This window comes from Trematomus bernacchii, unplaced genomic scaffold (genome assembly GCF_902827165.1).
Source record: "Trematomus bernacchii unplaced genomic scaffold, fTreBer1.1, whole genome shotgun sequence".
In the NCBI taxonomy this organism is placed as follows: Eukaryota; Metazoa; Chordata; class Actinopteri; order Perciformes; family Nototheniidae; genus Trematomus; species Trematomus bernacchii.
The window spans coordinates 13,332,535-13,356,843 of NW_022987803.1; the positions used below are offsets into that span (position 1 = coordinate 13,332,535).

Sequence of the window (24,309 nt, forward strand, 5' to 3'; positions counted from 1 at the left end):
GTGGAGAGGAGGACACTGAACAGGCTGTTGTCCATCATGGATAACTCCACCCATCCTCTCCACCTGCAGATGGACAGTCAACGGAGCTCCTTCTCCAACAGACTGCTGCAGCTCCCCTGCCACAAGGACAGATACTGGAAAACATTCCTGCCCACTGCAATAACACTGTCCAACAAATCACCTCTGGCTGGGAGAGAACTCTCTGCTCCAGAGTTTCTCTAGAAATAAAACCACGTTGTACATTTTACTCATACATAATCTGTTCAATATTTAATACTCCATATTCCATATATTTTTGATATGGTAAATATATATATATATTTGTATATATAATATATGCATGTATATTTTCTATTTCAACATGTATATTTTCTATTTTCTTTTTCTTTCTATTCTTGTTTATTTTGTAGTTTTGTTTTATTGTAAAATGCCTTGTCTTTTATGCTGCTGTAACAAAAACAATTTCCCAAATTGGGATCAATAAAGTACCATCTTATCTTATCTTATCTTTTATATATATATATATATAGGACAATGTGCGGTTTAAACTCATATTAATCCATCTCATATCCACATTTCCCAAACTAATAGTGGGGTATCTTTTGGGGAGTTTTTACTAGTTCATTAAAAGGTTTTAAGGACAGTCATTTGCTGTACAGATTGAAAAATCCCCTGAGGCAAATTTGTAGTTTGGGATATTGGGTTGTATAATTAAAATGTGCTTTGATTTGATATCTGTGCTCATTAAAAATATTTTCAGCAACCTTAAAAGTAATGTGTTCATGTGACTTCCAACAGGGTGTAACACTACAGTTAGTATGTAAGCTTAAGTGTCAAACTGATTGCCCCCCCCCCCTCCCTTTTTGTTGTGACAACTGTGTCAAGGTTGATGCCATCAGTGCTCTTTTAAAGTATTCATTAGATTCACTGAAAAGGTGTCAGTTTCTGTTGGTAAAGATAAGTAGACAAAGGGAAAAAGGCAGGGAGTGAGACTTCTCTTTTCAATCTGAGGGGGAATCATGTGTGTGTGTCAGTGAGTAGTGTGTGTTTTATGACACAGTGAGAGCAAAGGTCTAAGGTTCAATGACCAAAACATAACTCAAGCTCCCAAAGCACACGTACACAAAAAAGTATTGGATTTAGACACATTTTCCCGTTTGGATTAACCTGCAGTAACACTCTCTCTGTACTGTAACACACACATATTCACACACTCAGACCTGGCCAGTAGAGCTAATCTTCTTAGCAATCACAAGGTTTGACCGTTGAAAGAGAACAAAGTTCACATCGTCAACAACAACAGTGGGGGCATTTCTGCCAATGAGAGAGAGGGACGGGAGCAAAAGAAAGACAGAACGAGAGAAAATCACAGTACCTGCTTTACCTCTGGATTACACCCACCATATTTCTCCCTGAGGAATTATTCTGTGGATTATCTCACTTCCTTCACCGGTGAAACCTGATGTGACACCCCGACGCTGACTGAGTTTTAAAACTTTTAGGTCTTGAAGTTATGTGACAGCCATTGCAAATATGTCACCTTTGACCTCCACTTAATTCCTGGCTATGATACCATTTCATTTGAGTACCGACAGCTGCCAGGACAACTATGTTTTAGCTCACTGATAATATTTGGCAGCCATCTGTAAATCATTACCATCTGCATCCCTTCAAACCTGTCTCTGGGGAACCTGAAACTGTAAGTAGATATTTTTGATTTATACTAATAACCGTCTATGCTGTGTCTTTAATAATTCACAAACGTTTTCTGTGAATGGAGCTGCTTGTTTTGGGGTACTCTGAGCTGTGTTTTCCTTTTGTGTTTCCATTCAAACATAAAGGAAATGACACACATGACTTGACCATCAGCAAAAACAGATAGGGTTGAAATTATTAGCCTGATTAATGATTAATTTTTAACTCAGAATGTTTTAATTTACCATATATGGACACATTGAACTGATCTGCATGCTAATGTTAGCGAACATCGAAACAAAGAATGTAAATGCATTCTTTAAAATGTCTCATACCGCATTTTCCTTTGAAAATAACTTTACATCATGTGTCACCACTATTGAAAACAGAATGGTAATTGTATGATTAATGTGCATATACAAAAACTACATTATTTTCTCCATCTCACTTTAAATTGTAAATACATTTGGGATTTTCAAAAAACAATGGGCAAGCCTGCAAGAGCTCTGACTTTTTTCCTTATTTAACAATTACTGTTGAAATGCTGAAATTACTCAAATTGATTATAGTACACTCAAAAAGATTTGGTTTGTTTAACTTAATTAACTCTTGCTATAGTACATTCTTACAAATACTATAAGGTACTTTGAAGGAGGTACTACCATGTTACCAACTCTACTAATAACTACATTGTATGTCAACATGAAGGAAAGACCTCATCCAATTTAAAGTTAGCTTTTACATGATATTAGAACAACTGTAGTATATGACATAAAAGTATAAGAAACGTTGACTTACTTGCTATTAAAACTAAGTCTTATATGTGAGAGAATTGGACTTTTAAAGCATTTAATCCCTTTTGTAACCTTGATGTCATTTGGTGCTCCCATTTCTTAATCAAATCAAATCAAATCAAATCAGGTTTTATTTATATAGCACATTTAAAAGCGATTTTTGGTCGAGCCAAAGTGCTGTACATGTAATAAAAACATTACTACAAACACAGTAAACGACAATTAATTACAACAGATATATCTTAAAAACAAAATAAAAATAAAACACACAAAAGTCAGGAGTCGTGCTCCGCTCTAACTAGAAAGCCAGAGAGAAGAAGTGTGTTTTTAGTTTAGATTTAAAAACCCCTAGGGTCTGGGCCGACCTCACATGGAGGGGCAGAGTGTTCCAGAGCCTAGGGCCAGCTGCTGCGAAGGCTCGGTGCCCTCGGGTTTTTAGCCTGGTCTTGGGCACTACCAGCAGCAGCTGGTCAGCAGACCTTAAAGCTCTGGCTGGGGTGTAGCGCTGGAGCAGTTCAGTTATATAGGCCGGAGCCAGCCCATTTAGTGCTTTAAAAACAAATAAAAGGATTTTAAAATCAATTCTGAACCGAACTGGAAGACAGTGTAGTGAGGCCAGAATAGGGGTGATGTGGTCACGCTTTTTGTGGCCAGTCAGCAAACGTGCAGCAGCGTTTTGGACTAGCTGTAGGCGTTTAATTGAGGCCTGGTCCATACCCACATACAGAGCGTTACAATAGTCCAGTCTCGAGGTTACAAAGGCGTTAATAACCCTTTCTAAGTCATTAAAAGATAAATACGACTTGGTTTTGGCCAATAGTCTTATTTTAAAAAAGCAGGATTTTACTACGGTGCTGACCTGCTTGTCGAATTTAAAAGTGTCAGTGAAGGTCACTCCAAGGTTCATGACCGAGGGGAGGATGTTTTTTTTTATAGAGCCCAGAATATCAACCGGAGAGGCTGGAGGTTGCGGTCCAAAAAAGATGACCTCAGTCTTGCTCTCATTAATGAATGATTAAGTGTCAATCTGATTGTGCCTCAGTTGTCATATAATCACATTAATCTGGCACCCTCTTTTAAAATGTTTCCTCCCATGCAACAGCAGCATGGAGGTGCTGAGCGGCCCCTGGGCTGATTTGGCTCTGCTCCTTCGACAGACCATGGTGCAGACAGACAGAGAGACAGACAGCTTCTTCCCTCTCTGGCTGTTTGGTCTGCTGCTGTTCCTGTCTGTCTGCCTGATGCTGCTGCAACTGATCGTCTACCTCAGCTGGAAGATCAGACAGGGTAGGCAACGTCATTAACTTTAAATGTCTAGGCCATGTCCACATCTCTTGCTAATGTTATATTTACCATGGTGCTGTGTAACTAAATGGACGTGTCTTTCTCCGGGGCTACGCTAACTATAAATAAACACATCAACACATTGAAAGGATTTCTAGATAAAAGAGTACTCCAAAGAGGAGGTTTTATCGCATGCTATCAATCACTAAAACTACCACTATCAGTCCAATGTCACGCACATATTTGTATTCATACCAGTATCTACAGAAAAAATAATACATGAATTGCACTATACTTTCTGCAAACGCACTCATACACTGTCTTTTTAACAATGCCCGACGGCTCATGTCATGTAGAAAAATGTCTTGAGGCCCCGAAAACAAGCTACACTCTAAATAATGAAAAAGATCCAAAATAGGCTGCAAGAAGAAGAAAAACAACTTGGCAAAATGACATTTATATGATGAAACTAAGAGTGACTAAGGACCAGGTCACTGATTTGATTAGCTATAGTGGCCTGATTTGTCTGTGTGTTTATATGTGAATGTATGAAAGACACAGTGTGTGTTAAAGAGGGTCAGAGCATCAAAGCGTGGAAACATTGCAGAAATTGCTTCTCTTTCATCTGTGTGAGTGTGTGTGAGTGTGAGTGTGAGTGTGAGTGTGAGTGTGTGTGTGTGTTCTGATAACAAGCGTTGTTTTGATAAGTGAACTTGACCCCTTTGGGCTTTGCTTTGACACAACGTTCAGGCACTCAGTCATCAACACATCCAGCAAAGGTTATAGGTCTACCGAAATCATCCTCTCCCACTACCACAGACAGGATATATGAAAGTAAAGATTTATTTTATTGAGATTTTCACTAGATAAGCCTCAAATTCTGTTTAAAAAAGGACTGCAGCCTTATGTCAGCTCACAGTTTGGCTGTGTGCAGCCATCTATATAAAGAAGATGTGTTCATCAATTTCTTGGTGAGTGCTGGCATTTTATTTAGTATTTTGTGACCTGTTTTTAAAGATTAAGTTATCCTATGGCCATGTAGTAAAACTAGGAAGTGTGGCTGTGTGAGTGGTTCTCTGTTCATCAACTGCTGTTTATTCTCAGGCAAATTATAATCAATTAAGACTAGTGTTATTTTTACACTAGGAGTTTACTGTTTGTCAATGTTTCTATACGACTTTCTCTTTAAGCCTTCAGTATTAACTGACTTTATAGGAAACATGGCTGCATCTGTCGTCCAGTCATTAAATCACCATAAGATAGAGCCTAAAGCTGCATTTCAGGATGTTAATTGATGCGTTAAATAGCACATTAATGCAATTTAACTATAAACGTACTCAGTAATATGGTGGTCCTCCTAGCTCCCTCTGCCCGGTTAATGTTTACAAGGAGACGTCCATCTTCAACAATCCAAAGGGGAAACTCTGCAACACAGTTAACACCTTTTTTTACAACTTTCTAATACTACAGGTCTTTTTTCAGAAACAGGAAGTGAACAACATAATTTTAGTTGATAATGTAAGCTCCAAAATGTATAAAACAATGAGTTGAAAACATTGTTTACGTTTTCCGAGCTAGCCTAGCTGTAAGCAATAGCTAAGCTAACTTGTTAACAACGCTAGCTAAGTGGATTTCTGATATCAAAGCAGTATAGCCTATTAAAGTTAGCTAGCACAAATTTCTAGGGTAGCTTATGAATGGAAAAAAACGATATATATTAAAATGTTCATAATGGTAAGTTGATTTTCACAATGTTTTCATTAACTTTTGACACACCTGTGCGTGATGAGGACGAGTCGAGTGATTAACACTGCGCATGCGCACAATGGAATGGACAGTTTTCAAAACTCGTTTCCTTCGTAATGAAACACATAAAATCAAGGATTGGCAGACCTAAAGGATGACTGCATTTGTAATTTGACGATAACATAAATTGTTAGTTCATTATTAATTTAGCAAAGTTTCAAACAATAGCAACAAGCAATATACCAAAGGAAAAGGGTATGAAACAGTGTGTAGGTAGGCCTATGACTAAAGAGGTAAATACCTCCATTTCTCCTGTGTAACCACATCTATGCAAGAAAAAACATGTATGAGGACTATTATCCGTCTGTTTTGTATTTTGTCCTTGATTTTATGTTTCAAACAGTGCTCAAGTTTGTTCTCCTACTATTTTCCAGTTGAGGAGGATGTGGTGGTAGAAAACAGAAGCGCCATCTACCGGCAGATGAACAGGAGTGCAGACCGGAGCAGGAGGAGTGTTGGGTAGCGCTCAGCTGACGGCACACACGCACGCACACACTCTGACAGCACAGCACACACACACATTTTCTTCACCAACCACACTGAAAACAGAAGCATAAACCTTCTGAAATCATCACTTTTCTGTCACATTGCACGGACATCTCTACAAATCAGTGTGATAATAAATATCAACTCAATCAGGAAGACTTTATCTCAGCCATCATAAAAGTGCCTTAAGATGATGAATGTTGAAGCGTCTAAAGAAAAACCATTAACTCTGAAAAAAGATGTGATAATGACGACAGTTCTTTTAAACTTCATGTTAATCTTGAATATTACCTTTTCTGTCATCGTTATGAAGCTAAAAGCATCATAAAGCTTTCTTTAAAGCTTGGGAGAAAGTTTGAGAAACTGTGTTGAAAAGATAATTTGTTTGTATTACTGTACCTTTATGTTTCATTATTAGAATATCTCAACCGAGAAAACTAGTTTTATGAGAATTAGCATACAGGATTGACATTTTATACAACAAATTAACCTATGAAAGAATAAAAAATGATGTGACCAACAGATTTCAGAGTATAACAATCCTTTATTTAAACAGTGTTACACAGGGGAGGAGTGGCTGTGCGTGGGGGACACAAGACAATAAGCTGCTAGATAGAAAAACCCTTCCGATGATCATTGGTTGGCTAAAGAGAGAACAATGAGGCAGCTGTGGTTGGTTTTCCAAAGTGTTTTTTGTTTTATACAAAGTTTTTCTTTTGAGATTTTAAGTCATTGAAATACAAAATGATGCTGGTTGTATTGGTCATTGAAATGGTCAAATCTGTGGTACAAAGCATGAGATAATCATCTACTTCATCAGCCTCATACAAGAAAACAACAACATACTGTCTTTTGATTATATATTATTAATACCATCTCTTTCTGTTATTAATGTTACCATGTTTGTATGGAGCTGCCACTGGTTACATACTGATAACTTTCATCGGTTTGTCTATAATGTGTTTAATGTTAATAAAATTACTTATAGAAACACGTTCATTTGAGACAATTCTTTAATGAACCTCAAATAAAATGTCCACATTTTGGAAAACCAGACCCCGCAGCCCCCCCAAAGCCCCTGTGATTGGTTAAAAGAGCCCAGACCCCCGAAAAAGAGGTTAAACCCGGGGCTAGAAGTACAAAAAATAAATGGTGGCTTGTAGTGGTGTGTTCCTTCAATGTCAAAAACACTGAGACAATATTAAAAATATCAGAGAGGGCGCCATTAGATCCCAACTACATCAATTTCACAGAGATAAGACAATGAGCAAATCTACAAATATAGCTGTTGTGATACAAGCAATTCCTTTTTCAAAGTGTGATTTTTCTTTTGATAGCGAAAGTTTCCAAAGCTGCCTAGCGTTTCACGGTTGTTTTTATAAAATGTTTTTCTGCTGCTTTGTGGCGTTAGGGGGTTAAAGGTTGAAGCTTCCCCCTCATCTGGAATGTAAATTAACTGCATAGAAAAGGTCAGACCATTGTGTCCCCATAGAAAGCCCAGGCATTCATTACCACTCAATCAAGTGGTACGTGGAGAATGTGTGTTAACATTTCCTAACGATAAAAGTCTCCAATTCAAAATGCCTCTATGTCCAGTTAGTCGGGAAGTGTTTTCAAATCAATCTCTGGCACTTCTTAGTTAAAAATCGTGTACATTTCAGGACAATTTGTTTTTCCGCAGCTCACACTGAAAATCTTTGTCGACCTCTTGCTCTATCCCATTTAATGCCACCAATATTTACACAGTCACATTTTTGTGGAATATTTGCGGTAAAATGACACCAAAAACTGAATAAAACATGAGATTCAAGGGGTTTCAAGAGCACTTCAAACCCTCGGATAAGTTTCCCTTTAAGCAGCATTTTACTTTTTGGTTGTAACTGTCCGATTGTAGTGTACTGGCTACTGATTGTAAAATAGCTTTAATGCTGAAGAATATTTTGGTTGCGGTGAAACAGTTACGACATAAGCCGCTGTTGAGAATCTTATCTCTACGTACTGTAGGATAATCTGTTATCTACACACTCTCAAACCAATCAAACACATTAGCCTTCCACCTAGTCTCGCTTAAGATACAAATATGTGAAGACATGCTCAATTAAATCCCAGATCTTATTTTATCTGGCAGGGTTGGTTGGCTTTTTATGAAACGAAGCTGGGAATGAAATGAAGTGCTGAACTATGATGGCAAACTGCTGCAAAATTAGCAAAAATAAATCTGAATTTTCCTCCGTTTGGTACCTGTGCTTAATTTGCAGATTTTGTATTAAAGATTGTCCTAAAAGTATTCAAATTAAATCATGAGTGAATAACATTCCCTTGTCAGAGAGTAAAGGCCAATATCCTTTAAATGTATTTTCCCAAAGTTGTTAGTTGGCACTGCGCAGCGCCACCTCTATCTCCCAATTATCTTTCAGTTTACTGGTCCTCTCTCCCAATCAAAAGACTGCTCCCTTGCTTCCCTGCGGCCCAATAGGAATGGCTAGTGTCGTACAGTGGGCGGGCCCAGGGAGAGCATTTAGCTAACGAAAAGCTGCATCCCGTCTAATAACCTTTAGTTTTACTGTACAGAGTTGTATAGCTTTAAAGTCAGTTCATTTTCAGTCAATTTAGTAAAATTGAATTCTTAAATACAGTAAAACTTACAAATATATCACAAGGAAGTAATTCCACCTGTCTGGTGTCACGTTTAATAAATGTTCCTTTTCTTTCCCGTCCACAGTGAATGGCAAAATGTAAATTCTCTTCTTAGATTTAAGTGGATTTAACTGAAAATGAACTCACTCAGCAGCCAGTCAACACACAAGGAATGTGGATGAATAACAACTATACTTACAGAAAAAAAAGACACAATCATAAAAATTTGAAACAAAACGTTGTTGATTTGTTTTTACTGCGATAGATTAAGTTACAGCTCCCTACTTTTTTTCTTTTTATAATTGTTAGTGTTAAAATGTGATAACGTGACACGCCTGGTTCTTCATTTGACTGTGAAAGTGATTTTATGAGTAAGACTGTTTGATTTTGTTGAAAAACGAGCAGTTCTTACTTGTTATTGTTAAATATTTAAGTACTTTGTTACATTGTGTCCCTCTCCATTTACACCACAGTCAGTGAGGGAGGGAGCTGTAATTTAAAACAGAACTTTTTTTTTACTTTTTTCTAAGGAATGCACCAATTCCACTTTTCCACTGCTGATACAGTAAAAAAAGTACAAAGCTTTAGCGTCATATTTATTCCTTTTTAGAAAAAAAAATGATAAAGATATTTGTGATTGTCAGTACCTTTACATCTAAAAAAAAACTGGAAAACATACTTTGACTTTTGAGAAATAATCAATGCGTTCACTCATTTTTTGGTTATCGGTGCATCCCTTAAGCTTTTGAGTTTGAAATACATGACAGACACACTACCTCTCTTTTTGTAAAACAGTTAAAAGAAAAAAACACTATTTAAAAAAAATTAAAACACGCTACAAATGTTAAGCTAACAAAGTGGTTCTTTTTTTTGTTCCCTCGGAAGTTGTATTTTTTTTTCTTTTTTTCTCGTTTTGGGAGTGAGGGATTCAGATGCACCACAGAAATGTAAGAACGATGGACAGGGAAGAGGTGAGCGACTTCTCTCTGTTTGTCTCCTTTCTGTTTCTCCAGCTCTCCTCCTCTTCCTCCTCTTCAGTCAGTCAGGGTTGTCGTAGGGTGATGAAGGTCGCTCGACGTCAGCGGAGAAAACAGTCACGATGGGTCCTTCAGCTCTGGGAACACAGAGGGGGGGGGCAGTGAGCCGGGGCGGTGGGATGATGGCATTCAACATCAGTTTTCCGACTCAAAATATTTCCTTTGTGCTCCATCAGTCACTGCCTGCCTTCCTTAAATGTAATATTCCTTTTTCTTTCAAATCTTTTCATGTTTCATGATGGCTTTAGCAGCTTCATGTGTGGGATCATTTGTTCCTTCAGTTTTCGTAAATTAACCACTTTATGCACCCCACTTCTAAGATTACATTGTATTTTGGTGACATATTTGTGTTAATCATCTATAAATGATTAATTAGCATTTTTTGTAATCTTTTTTCTCTTTCGCCTTAATTTCTCTATTAGTATTTTTATTAATTTATTATTTCACATGTTTCAATATTTAATTCTCATGTGTTTTGTAAACAGATGTGTTTAACCAAAGTGACTTACAGCAGGTGCAATCAACAGTAAAGATACACAAAATCCTGAAAGTACATTTGCTTCAAATAAGCTTAATTATTTTAAGTAAAAAAAACTTTTTTGTTAGATTTGAATGACCAAGGTGCAGCGAAAACAGGTGAGTCTTAAATGTACAACAGAAAAAAATATATACTTTTTTCATTCCTGATATAAATGGAAAGTTCACTGCAACATTTTTGAGCAACACAAAGACCTCCAGCACTTTCACCGTGAATAATAATAATAATAATGCCTTACTACTATTATTATTATTACCTGCGTTCAGTCAATCCTCCTCAGCCAGCTCAGTTTCTTTATGAACCACCACTCTGGTAACAGACATGTCAGGATGCTGCTCTTTGGCCTCCTTAATAGCCTGGGCCAGTGCCTGCAGTACCGAGGGGTAACCACACAGAGGCAGCACCGAGCAGGGCGTGCAGTGGAGGATGTGATGGGGGGGGGAGGGGAGGAGGAGGGAAGGGTGGAAAAACGATGGAGTTAAATGAAAAATTAAATAAGAAGCATAAAGAAAAAGGACAAGAATGCTGGATTTACGATCGATGCGCTATTTCACTTCTTCGAGTTGAAGTAAAATGGCTTTGGACACATCAAGTGGAAATAAAATACTTTTGTATCTTATTTCCAAAAAATGTAAATCCAGCGTCTCAAATGAAACAGGCAACTTAAACAAAGCAGTGGATGAGGGATCATGCATAAAGATCCAGACCTGAGCTAAATACATTTATTTTGTCAAATATTCGAGATATATGTAGACATTGTATATTTGATTGGGTCTTTAAACTAACTTAGGGCAGGGTTTATCAATCTTCTTTTTCCTAAATGAGAAGGTCAGTGTGTACAGGGACAGTGTGTACAGGGTCAGTGTGTACAGGGTCAGTGTGTACAGGGACAGTGTGTACAGGGACAGTGTGTACAGGGACAGTGTGTACAGGGACAGTGTAACATCTTGTTGTTTAAAGAGTGTTTCCCCTTATATTGAATGAACATTGTGGGAGCTTTCGCCCATTTTCTTACAATTCGGTGACAAAGGGACTAATAGTTGGTTATTATTAGGGGAATTCACTCTAAGCTCATAATGATCTGTTATTTAAAATCCAACAGGACTTTGTACAGAGGTGTTCTGTATTTATTAAATCTAGGACAACATATAATCTGACAGACAATCTTAGACAAAGACACAAACGAGCAACACAATCAGACATGGGGTGGCCATTGTCCAGCAGTATGGATGAATACGTGATGAGAAGGATGCAGCGGATAATTGCATGTCGGCGTCTCTATTATGCGATTTATAAATCAAATGTAGCATTCAGACTATAAGCAACACGATGGACATGTCACCAGACCTCTCTTTGTTCATTTAACAGAAAGCTTTAGCTGATTTAGTAAAGAAACGAGATTGGGTTTCGCGACTGGAACACTAACCTGGTCGTGGTCGATGTCACAGTCTCCAGTGATGACGATGCGTTTCTCAATTCTCGTCTCTGATAAGCCGCCCTTTAACGTCTGCAACAAAATACACAACAACAATAAGCCTTTGATGTTTGGTAAAATTGGTTAATCCTCCCCTGGGGGATATAACAGGTCAAAACTATGGAAGCCCTGAGAGGCGCACGAGTCTGAATTAAAGTCCGAGTCTGAATACATTTCTGTTTATGAAAAATTGGGACTTCAAAATAAGGTAAAAGAGATTTTGCAAGGATAATCTTTTGAGGTTACGTTGTTTTCATCCAAAAAAATTGCCAGTTGTATTTTTTTGTCTGGATCCTTTTTAAGTGTTTGTTGTTGTAATACTTATTTTGGCCACAAGAGATAAAAGTGTACCACAACCAATTGTTTTTAAATAGGAATAAAAGTATACATCTTTAAGTCGTTTTTCATTTCTATTCTGTATATATTAGTGGGTTGGAAAGCTATTTCAATTCAAACATACCAGTAAGACAATGCTTTTAGTCTAAATTAGAAGATAGGATTGTTGTACCATGAATGAAATTAGTATTACAACACACACTTGATCCTGAAAACAACAAAGAAAACACCAAAACATGTTTTCCCACCTGTTTTTAAAATGAAATAAAAAGAGAAAAGAAAACTGTTAAATGATCCTATTTTTTCCCAACTGTTCTGAAGTCTTAAGCTTGTTTCTCAAACTTACCTACCCCACCTTTAAGCATGGGGGAGAACATTTCTTTTTTTCCCGCTCTTGCTTACCTTCCATACGAAGCAGAAAAGAGACCGAAAAACACAGAGGCGCAAGAATAATTGTGTGTGTCTGTGTGTGTACCTTGGTAATGTGTGTGGTTGTAGTAGTACACAGAGATTCAGAGGTGATTGTCTGAGCTGTCATCAGCACACCGGGCTCGCCATCGCCGTTACCATCCAACTGATAACAGAGGAGACAAAAAGAGATCATTAGCTGAACTTCAACAGAATATCCCTGTTGCTCCAAAGAAAGTTTTGTTCCAAACTAAAACATGATTTCCCTGAGGAAGAAGAAGTGAAATAACCACAGCATGCACTGTTTCTAGGAAGGAAGCTTTTTGGGGCGTGCTTTTTAAAACAAAAACATTTCAATAATGATACAATTTCACACAAATACAAGAATACTGACACACGAAAGGACACAAATAAACACAAAAACTCCCTTGTGTTTCTTAAATGTGCACCTGTGCGGCTTCGTATGTGATGGTCTTGGTTTCCGTGTGTACGATGGGAACTTCTTTTGTAGCTATCTCAGTTTTCTGGGCTGCAAACGTGTCTGATATAGTCACCATTTCTGTCTTTACCACAGGTGGCTAGGGAGGGACGAGAGAGAGAAGTGAGGGAGGAGTTAATACAAAGAGGGTCAATTAATACTGAGACAGTTAAGGAGACATAAAGACACATGTACTAGCACTAGCTTAGGAAATCACTTCCAAATCAATGTTTGAGGGTTTTTTTTTGGTAAAATATCGTAAAAGTGTAAATGTGTGATTTGTTAATGTCAAATAAAGTACTTATTGTACTGAAAGGGAAGTGATTCAGTTGTTCAGTGGTACATATAGCAGTAGTTGTAGATATATAAAACAGTTGAGTCAATGCAGCAAAACTCATGCAAGTTTTTTCAATCTTGTGCCACAACAAAACGCAGAATACGACAACGACTATTTCCAGCAATGCACAGGCGACAGCTACAACAGCAGCACACAACTACGACAACAGATTTGGCTTCGACTCAAAAGTACGACACGGCACAAACATGCATAAAACATGAGCCGGTAAGGTTTTTTGTTTTTTAAAAAGCCATGCTAATATAACAAGACGGGCAAACTGATGTTTAGACGGCATGCAAAAAAAGACATTCAGATGAGCGGGTGGCATTTCCTGAGTGGTTGGCAATGATGATTTCCACAATAGCGTTACCATGGTGACCATGACGAGCCAATTAAACACTCACAGAGAGAAGCATCACTGCCAAAACACGTGGAGGACACACACAAGTACACACACCAAAAAGTGGAATACGGCATGCAGAGTAAGTGTACACCTAAAAGCATCATGCAGGCCCCATTTACTTCACAACACTAACAAATACAGAGAAGGAGGAAGTTACACCACACTATGGTAATGTTGATAATGATGTGGAGTATGATGATGTCACAGAACTTATATGAATATGGGAAATCCACATAAAGACTGAAATTAACGGTGTAGTGGATGGTAACTTGACACCAACGCACAACAACAAAAACTCCTCAGTCGGTTTTAACTCTATAGGACAATCAGGAAGTGTAAGGATGTACATGGGGCTTTAATATTCACGCAAAAGCAGGAAGGAAACCGGCACTGTGGAAAGCAGGAAGGAGAAAGTTTCTACGGCTGGTAGGTTGGATGAAAGCCCAGAGGGGGGGGGGGGGGCTCTGCAGTCGGCAAAGTGAAGACTTTACCTCGGAGCAACAAATAACCAGCGGCCGGGGTTCTGCTTCTATCACAGAGGCTTCTCCGTTCATTTTCAGCTCTTCCTCTTCCTCCTCCTCCTCCTCCTCTTCTTCTTCTTCCGGGGCGAGACCACTTTCCTCCGGCAGGGTGTGACCGTTTGTAGCCTGTGTTGTGATTGGATCATCGTTGCTCTTAGCTTCTACTTCCTCCTCTACATTCTTCTTCTTCTTCTCGATCTCCTCTTCTTCTACTTCAGCGGGAAGGGAAGGACCATCTGGAACCGACACACCCTTTTCCTCCTCCTTCTTTTCCTCCTCCTTCTCTTCCTCCTCCTCCTCCTCTTCCTCCTCTGGTATTTGTGTGTGGCAGATAGACACGGAAACATTCGGATGGTACTCCGCTTCTTCCTCGCTCTCGCTTTCCGATGAAACGCTCTCCTGCTTCGCCTCTTTCGTTTCCACCGTTACGACTACTTCCTTTTCCACCGTCACTTCCTGTGGGCTCGTAACCGAGACGGGTCCAGGTTTGGGCGCTATGGAAACCTCTTGGACGACAACGGTTTCTTCGATTTCAACTTCGGCCGTCTATACACATGCATACACACACACACACACACACACACACACACACACACGTACACGAAGTGCACGGACACACGCAATGGAAGTGCACACACATACACAACAAACGCATGGGGACACAAAAATAAAATAAGCATAACAAGATCATTGAACATAAATAAAAAGATAAATAATACACAACGGAAATAAAAGAAGATGAAGATGTTCAACTGTGGATAAAGAGACACAAAGACAGTGAGCGGAACAGATATGAAGACAAATGAAAAGTCATAAATTGATGATTGTAGAGGCAGCATGGCATTTCAAGCTGCCAGGAGGAAATGGAGGAAAAGGATCGTGAATGGAAGGCTGGATGGATTAATACAAGTTAATTTAGGACCACCTTTGCAGGTTCTTTGGTTTCAGAGATCAAGTTTTCTGCGGCGGGGACATCTTCCAGTTGGGGCGCACTCTCCTGCGTGACAGAAAGTTACCATGACAACCATCAATCACACACACTGACCGTGACAAAGCATAGAATTTGTAACTTAGCCGTATAGAGTGCCACAGTGACGCGTCCTAAAACCCAGAAGTAAGTTAGCATTTTACCACGTCCGGTTCCTTCGACAAAAAGCAATGCAATTTCTCCATAGGATTTTGGAAAATAGCTCGAAATAAGGTCTGTGTTTGACACAAATTGAAGAGACAGATCACGTTTTGTTCTACGACATTAAATACATCAGCAGTGACCCCACTGGTGATTTTTGAAGAGTTTATGTGTCGATGGTTGTTAATATGTGGCTGAATAGGACTACAGAAGTTGTCGAGGCCGTTTTACGTCATTACACCAAACACGTAAAACACTCCAGCTAAGTTTGTTTTTCCCCCTGTTCTGCTTGAAAGCAAGTACCTGCCTCCTGCAAACTGTTCAAACAAACGCTTCAACTTGTACCATTTAGAATCTGTATGTTTGAATATGGATCTTAAAGTGGACCTATCATGCTATATTTGAATAATATAGTGTAGGACCATACCTATATAAGGCATATTTATACTTTTTTTTTTTCAAAATACCAAACAGATCATGCATTTTAGCCATGCCTCATTTTGCTCAATTTGACATTTTTTAGCTCTGTTTTTGCAAGGGCTGATTCTATGAGAACAGCGCCATCTACTGGCCTGGCATATGTACTACAGCGTCTCCAGCGCTTTCGAACGGCAATGGCCGTGGCTGTCTCCTCCTGATTGGTGGAGTTGGCCCGATAGCTGTAGCGCCACCGTCCTGACGTCAGGACAGTGTTCAAATCTGGATCAGTTTTTATCAGATCCGTTGCAGCCCCTTTTTTAGAGATTTGGGTATGGAGGAAAATAGAGAGGGTTGTATTTTCTGACACTTGGTGAGTTCCCTGGAACACCGGGGACACATATTCATGTATAAAAGACGTACAAAAGTGCATTTTGCATGATAGGTCCCCTTTAAGTTGGCGTGACGTTGAAGCAGCGACCCTGCTGTAGTTCGTTTATAGCATAACGTTAGCATTTTGCTTCTGGCGATTAGATTTACGATTAGAAAATTATAAAAGTAGGGTAGACGTGTGGATATTATCCGGCTGAACAAAGCGTGATCCGTCTCTTAAATGTGTGTCAACCACAGACCTTATTTCGAGCTATTTTCCAAAATCCTATGGAGAAATTGCATTGCTTTGTTGTCGAAGGAACCGGAAGGAGATAACTTCCGGGTTTTAGGACGCGTCACGGTGGCACTCTATAGCGATGCTTGCACAAGGGAGAAAGGGTTGAATATGTTAGTTGGATTCTCCATCTTTCATGCAAAGTGATCAATCGATGAGGAATCGGGTTTGCAGGCAGCAGGGATGAAAAGAGTTTAAGATGAGGAGAAGATAAGAAGATCCCTGGTAGGTTTAAAGAGAATATCCCATCAATTTGAAAGATAAAAGAGCCTTGTATTGAAGTCAGCAGTTTCTCTGAGATGAATGACCTTAGAAAACCTGGGATACTTAAATGAATTTAGTTCAAATCATGGACATTGTTTCTGTTCATGCCATCATCAGTTTGTCCATGTAGTTTTATATTTTTTGTACTTTTTAATCTTTTATTCAACCGATGTTACATGTAATGTAAGCGGTTTTGTGTGCCATTTAAAAAAAAGGAGAACACTGTGAATCTAATTTGATTTATTTTAAGCTTGGTGCAAACTACTGCTTCAATACTTGCTGATTTTGTAGCAAAAAGTATTAAAAATAAACCTGTTGTTCCTAAAGTAGCTGGTAAAGAAGATATTTATATTTAAATGGAGCGGATTTGCATTCAATCCACAAACAGAAGTACCACAACAAAACAAACAGGGGATGTCCTATCATCTGTTATATACTTTACATTAGATTTACCATGCCTATTATTCAGGATGAATGGTCTCTGTTACAAACCATTCATCCACCATCCACAGCAGGCGATATGGACAGCTTGCATGTATTTAGTGTTTGATGAACACAAGCATCTACAGTTAGATGGATTGACTTTCATCGACTGAACTGAAAGTAGAGTGACTCCTAAAGGTTCAGTGGCAGCACCTCAGTGGCAGCGAGTGTGGAAGTAGAGCCTGGGGTTATATCAGCATCTAGAGTGGGTTCAGGCGTACAGCAGGCAGGAGGAGCTGAACAATAGCCAGAGTGTCTACTGAGGAGTACAGAAGCTATCTCCTCCTCGAGACTCTACAGCAACACACAGCACGTAGAGAAGAAGAGAAGAAATGAAACTTTTGAGAGGAGACAGAGAAGAAATAAAGGAACACAAAGAGCAGCCATGCTTCACACCTCCGCCTCTAATACTGATTATATCAAGCAGAACAGATTAAGAGAGCAGATACCACATCATTGACAAAATAAAACAGTTGTACTGCAGGAATAAGATGTACAAAGTGAGTCCAGCTGAAACAAAATAAAGAAATGGAGCAAAGCGAGAGTTCCTCGAGAAGAAGAAACCCATATAGTGCATCAAGTGGAGAATGAGGTAAAAACAGGAGATGAAAACCGCAACAAAGCAAAAGCATCGAATGAAAATGCCCACTTAAGACTCAAGAAACTGACTTTGTTGTTTCTTTGCAACAGTTTTGCAGCACTGCAACGAAAACCTTCCACCAGACAAAAGTTTGAAAGTAAAAATGCCCCATGCTTCCTCTCGGACAGACACACCCAGACAGACGTACCACTTGCTGTTGCTGCTGAATACGTATCGTTGGAGCGGGGGAGGAGGTGAGACGGTTCTCCCACTGGTTGGGCTGAGGAGGAGAGGGAGGTGGCGCCTCCATAAAGGAGCGCTTTAGCTGGCTAATGCTCGCTTGGTGTTTCAGAACCTCGTCCGTGGTCTTATCATGGTCCTAATGAGGGGAGGGGGAGGAGGACAGGAGGGTGGGGTACAAGAGTGGAGAGTAAATAGGATGAGTATGGATACGTGAGGGATGGTAGGGGGAAAAAGATAACATTTTGGAATGTGGGATAGAGGTGGGGAGTGGAGGATCATGGGAAAGATGAGGGGAAAGGTCGAAGGAACAGAAACGAAATAGAGAAGAAAAATGACAAAAAGAGAGTATGATAAGTAAAGGTGGAAGTACAAAAAGGTTTTAAAAGAAAAGAAGGAAGAATGAATACAACAAAACAAATGTAAGGGAAGGAGGAAGGAGGAAAAGGGGGAGGAAGGAGGGAAGGATTAAACAAGAGAGGGAGGGGGACATTTGGTTCAACAGGTCATAGGAACATTAGTCTGTCAATCAGGAGGAGGAGGACATGGATGCCATGCCTCACTGGAGCCTTGTTTGCGGTTCAATCTTAAATCATGCATTTTCTCTATCTATATTTGGTTGAAATATGTGTGAATGTGGATTGAAATAAGCAGGCTGCAGTGAAACAGGGCCTCTCCATCGCTCTGAGGAACAGCAGTGCAGGCTGCAGAGCATGGAGCTGATAGTGGTGATGAAACTGCACTATTTCTTTCTCCTTCACTGCACTCCCATCTGACTCTTTATCCATATTTAGTCATTTAGCACATTCTCATTTATTAATATGGTTATTTTCTTTTTCCTCTCTCTTATATTTTCTGTCTTTCTGTCAGAGATCACAGGATACAATTAGACACCGTTGAAAATGTGCCGTTTTTGTCGCTTCATAAGTTGACTGATTGGACCAGAAATGAAGGAGATTTTTCTTCTTGAAACTAACTTGTTCTCTTTATACCGTAAATAAAATATGAGTCTCTCTTTCAACCCCTCAGCTTAGAATATCACTATCACTATCAGTCCCACGTTGCATAAATAAAGTATTGTTGTTTTAGTACAAACCAAGCATCACACAACGCTGGCAACCAATCACCAGAAACAAGGAAAGCTCCTGGTGTTTGTTAGCGAGGCAGCAGGGTTAGTCGGGGTTAGTCGCAGCTGCCTGGCAATAATCAAACTCTTTGAACAATCGAGGATTGGAACAAGATAAAAACAAAGCTCACAAAACATGCACGGAGCATGCATAGAGTCACGTTCACACAACGCCGACCCCACACACAGAGCAGCCATTGTGAACAGCTTGGGAAATGTCCTGGAGGAGAAGGACCGTACTGTTGTGTGGAAAGATACACATCAAATACATATTTGGCATTTCAGAGATTAAACACTGGAAATGCCTTTGGTTCACCGATTTCTGTACAAAACATCAGTGTGGGGAGAAAATATGGTTTGTATGGATTTCTTAAGATTTGTTAGAGCTTGAATGGCTGATATGGCTAACGTGCTACATTAGCTTTCATTATATCTGTGTTTCTGGCCACTCAAGCTCGATACACTATATAAGCAATAAAGTATCCTATATTTATATATTCTTTAATAGTAGGTTGGTTGATTACAGTAGATTCTAACTTATTCTATACATTTTATATTCTATAGATACTATGTTTTATTACATTTTTAACCTATATGCAATGCCTTGTTACATGCTGTCAATTAGGAATCAATAATATATATTTAATCTAGTCCAATTTAATCTAATATTTAAACTTTTTCTCCCTCAAAACTTTAGTAAAATATCTGGCTAGAGTATAAACATGTTGATTAGTACAGCTTTAAGTGACATTCGTTGCATATATAATTTATAACAATGTTTCCAGGCCCATGTGTTCAGAAAGGCTGCCATGTGAATTAGGACGATGAGCACTGAAACCACTTTAAACCAAAACAATTTCAATCATACCACAACAACAGGAAATAGCTGGCATTGAGTGTACACTTCCACACACATAAACACACGCAGGCATGCAACAGAGCCTGAGAGTGCGAGAGGGCAGCAGTCCTGTACAGTGTAGTACAGCACAGAGGGAGTTGTAGTTCTGATGGCGTCAGAGTACACAGAAACATGTAGTTCTTATATTCGGCCATCAGGCGACGCCAGTACCAACCTCCAACATTAAATTACTGTGCCTCACATAAATATTGTCCCCATGCACTCTGTTTGGACTCTGGAAGGCAGACATACAGCAAGAAATAATAAATGGAAAAATTAATTAAAAAATAGAAGTAAAATAAAATAAATTAAATGCATTTTGTTTTTACTCTATAAAAATAACAAAATCTGTAATAAAAAAAAAAAGTAAATAAAATTAATAAGAAAACAAAAAATAAATCATAATACAAAATATATAAAATGAAGTATACAACAAAAAAATGGAATACAAATAAAATGCGGTGACACAGCCAACATGTCTCAGACTGTGATGAAGGCTGGAAGATGGGTACAAGCACAAATTAACAACATTTTGGGGTTCATTGAATGTCATTATGCTCGCACTCGTACCCATGTTGACTCATGCAAAAATCCAAAACAACACCAACAGACATGTGTAGAAACCCACAAAACCGTGCATTCAGGAAAACCCCAAAACATAACAAACCACAAATATGAACCAGCAACCAAACAGAAAGTGGAAACCAAAAACCCACAGCAGAGCAACCGAAAGTGAGGATTTCTCACGTTCAGTGTTTACACTCAGACCCAATCTGGAAACAAAGGGTCTCATCTCAAACATATTTATAACTTTATATCATCGGTAGTCAATGTTACTTAGATATTTATTCGGTGCAAATTCCAGATTGGGTCGAGAAATAAAAAAAAACTGACTGTATGATCGTGTTAGATCACCGTAAAAGAGGCGTGAACCAAACCAACGCGTGCCGGGCAAATGATTGACAGACCAAAAGAATCAAACAACCAATAATAATGTGTGAACCTGAGAGGGGGCGGGCTCACTGGCTCCCAGTGACTGTTGATGGGGTGAAGTAAGGGAGAGAGGAAGGACAGGTTACACTATAACCACCTTTACAATACTCCTTAGTAATTCATTCCTATGTTTAATTCTCGATATTTTGCAAAGCATGCTGGGTAAAGTCGGACCCTACAGACCTGGGTGGGCGTGGCTTCCGCATCACCAGGGCTTAAGTCCACCTCCATAACCTTTAATGTTGCGGCGAACGGCAGTCATGAGACAATGAGCAGGGTAATGGGGCACGGAGAAAGAAAAAGGTGAAATGGATGATGGGAAACGTTTCTTCCCTTTAGCAGCTGTAGGGAGGTCATGTGACCTTTGCCCCAGTAACATGAAAAAAGTCTGAGATGGTCAATAAATGAATTTCCTCATCGTATAATACAAAATAGATTCGCAGTCCGTCATACATGACACAAAGTTCAGCTTTTTCAAGTACAATTCTATCAATACTTTAGAGATAGTATGTGTATTTATGACACAAACGCTACTTTGTAGTCAAATTATTCTGATATTATTTAGAACTGTCTTATGATAATGTGTCCGTTTTATCTGCATCTACAGCTTTATCGAGCAGGAAAAAGACAAAAGGCCACCATGAAAATGCCAATACATTTTGACTTAAAACTAAGCGAACAACGTATGGGGGTTAGAGAGGGACCTTAGGGATCAGGACGAGTGTAACACTGTTTACTCTTAACATTTATTCGCAATAATATACAAATGAATAAGCTTTAAGTGCTCCGCCTTGATGTAGTACTGTAACGAACTGTATGTACAGTTATATCATGTATTCTACAAAGGCAAAATGCAGCAATGCACGTTTCTCGCTTGATTATCTTGCATCATACCCATTTACACCACGATGTTGCTTTATTTGAAGAGCATGACATTAATATTCTGCGTGTCAAACACATAGGGGATGTATAATGACTATTTTAAAAGATCTGAAACACGTTAAGCATTTGAAATAACTCGTAAAGTGTGTTTTGTGCATCGCTAAAAGTCTCTGTACAGTTTTTAGATAACTTAATAAGCCTACTATAACTCTTCTCTACTTTATTCCTTATATATACTTTAACATTGTTTATCCTTTATAAACTCTGAGTTTTATACTTTGTTTAATATAACTGGTTCTAATCTTTATTATAAACAATACAGTGGCAGGGTGCAGGGATGGTAAGCGATAAGAAAATATTCAGGGGAAGAAGGGGGTGGTGACGAGAATGATTGTAGAGATAAGAGTTTAAACATTTATAAATAGTAAACGGAGAGGGGAAAGGATTTGTCGGGGGGTTTCTGTTCATCTATGCGGCGGGATCGCACATCTCTTGCGTCCTGGTAGCGCTCGTGTGGTGCCTGATGCGCGGAGGTGTGTGTGTCGGCGTGAGAGGAAAGCTTAGCGGATGCTCGGACTGATCGTTTTCCGTTTCAGGGTTAAAAGTTGGCAAAACTGCCTTTCGCTGACTGGACACAAGGTTCTCTAGGTAACACAGGGTCAGGCCGAGGGGTGTGGCTAAAACTAAGGCTAGGACTAAAGACTGGCTCGCTGTTAGCATCACGACCAACAGGAAGACGACGAGCAGGCAGGGCAAGAAGAGAGGGGAAGGATTTAGGAGGTAGCGATGGATGGACGGGGATACATTGGAGCAGGAGAAGGAGGAAAGAGATGGAACAGAAAATAAATAAGAGGGAAGAGAGGAAAGCGCGGGGAGGGAGGATAAGGAAGAGGCAATTGGAGGACAGGAAAGAGAAGAAATGGAGGGCAGGTGCAGTCGTTTTGGCCGCCAAAGAACAGCAGGAACCAAGCTAGTAGCTTTAGCCGGCAGATAGCTTGTTAGGAACGCCCAGAAACTGGTCCAATTTAGAACCAAACCATTACGAATTTGGCGTAAACTGGGAGTGACGATATCTCTAGGAGTGAGTTTTAGGGTTAAAAAGCGTATTTTCTTCGTTAATCCTGAAATGAGCTTTTTGAGCAGAAACCTGTTGCCATTTTTCCCCTCGATGGAGAGAAAACACAGGACGAAAGAGACATATTTAACGACACCCCTGAGGGAGAACCAGCTGCACCAATTTGTAAATGGAGGTTTAGTTTCAGCCAGACAGCCTTCCTCAACGCAGGAAACCTCGGACATGATCGTTTGGGAGCTTCTAGGGGAGGCCGGAGGGTTTAGTGCGAGATCGGCAGACTGTTGATCGGAGAAAAGAGAGAAGGTGTTCGAGGGGAGAGCCCACAGCGAGTGAGACGCTGTGAGGTCGTCGGTAAGGTCGTCGTCTTCGGAAATGTCGGAAAGGCCGCGGTCGAACTCGGAGATGGTGTCGAGGGAAGGGGGGAGGGACGAGAGGGAGGATGACGAGGAGAAAGAGAGAGGGAACATGAAGATGGACTGATGGGGGCGGATTGCAGGAGAGAAGAGGGAGAGGAAGAAAGAAAGGGAAGAAGAGGAAACAGTGGAGCAGTGCACACACATCCAGAGTGTATCAGCAAGCAGTGAAGAAGTTCAACCAAAACAACCGACGCATGTTCAGAACATCATTTCATTGTATCATGAAATGACATCAATGACAGCATGCAAAGGGAAAGTGAAATAAACAAAAGAAAGGGTGTGATTGAAAAAAGAGAGAGGGAAAGAGACATAACATTAGTCAGTGAACACCAAGAACAGGTTCAAGTGAACATAGCAGGGCGGAGAACAGTGTGCAGAAACAGTGTCACTACTGGAAAAAGGCTAAGACAGAGGTCAGCTCCACAGTGCCGGGTGAGAGCAGGGAGGAAAGGGAAAGAGGGGGGGAGGGGTTGGAACAGGACGCATGCATAATATATACACTTTATACTGTATGTACCAAGTAGTGGGCATAAATCCCTGTTGAGGTACAGAACATCCCTCAGTTATTAGCTCCAGAAAATGTCAACGTGGTGTACACCTGCCTATAATAACTGCTGTCAAATGAGGTTAACATCCGAAGGAAGATGTTCAAATGAAGATAATCATATTTATCTGGGAAGATTCAATTGAAGACGTGAACATTTCTCTGTGAGTGTTGTTGGTCTGTGTTGCCGATTTCTCTCGCTAAAATGTTTACAGCATAAAGGGAGACCCTACAGGCAACACATTGTTACATTTGGAGAACAATGAGAGCATTTTGCGACTATTGGATAGAAAAACTTAAACATTCAAATGTAAAACAAAGAGATTTTTGAAAATCTGTTAGAAACCTCTAATATGTCAAG

At 39.6% G+C, this 24,309-nt stretch overlaps 1 protein-coding gene and 1 long non-coding RNA gene across 14 annotated transcripts in view; one reads left to right on the forward strand and one right to left on the reverse strand.

The window, feature by feature from the left end:
- Window positions 1-1,250: 1,250 nt before the first annotated feature.
- Window positions 1,251-7,056, forward strand: LOC117498556. Its single transcript, XR_004557589.1, has 3 exons — window positions 1,251-1,699; window positions 3,592-3,776; window positions 5,954-7,056. It is a non-coding gene; the product is annotated as an uncharacterized LOC117498556 (long non-coding RNA).
- Window positions 7,057-7,252: 196 nt separating this feature from the next.
- The window catches only part of epb41l2 (erythrocyte membrane protein band 4.1 like 2), a 60,158-nt gene continuing 43,101 nt past the window's right edge, over window positions 7,253-24,309 (reverse strand). For 3 of the 13 annotated variants that reach the window (XM_034150721.1, XM_034150719.1, XM_034150720.1), the window contains exons 15-25: window positions 21,215-21,265; window positions 21,042-21,074; window positions 20,214-20,273; window positions 17,983-18,153; window positions 15,160-15,231; window positions 14,205-14,780; window positions 12,945-13,073; window positions 12,563-12,661; window positions 11,704-11,784; window positions 10,534-10,645; window positions 7,742-9,816 (exon numbers count right to left, since the gene is read on the reverse strand). In XM_034150721.1, the coding sequence (XP_034006612.1) occupies window positions 10,544-10,645; window positions 11,704-11,784; window positions 12,563-12,661; window positions 12,945-13,073; window positions 14,205-14,780; window positions 15,160-15,231; window positions 17,983-18,153; window positions 20,214-20,273; window positions 21,042-21,074; window positions 21,215-21,265 (1,374 nt within the window). In that variant the 3' untranslated portion in view covers window positions 7,742-9,816; window positions 10,534-10,543. The other 10 variants (XM_034150722.1, XM_034150726.1, XM_034150723.1 and 7 more) reach the window with 10 other exon arrangements.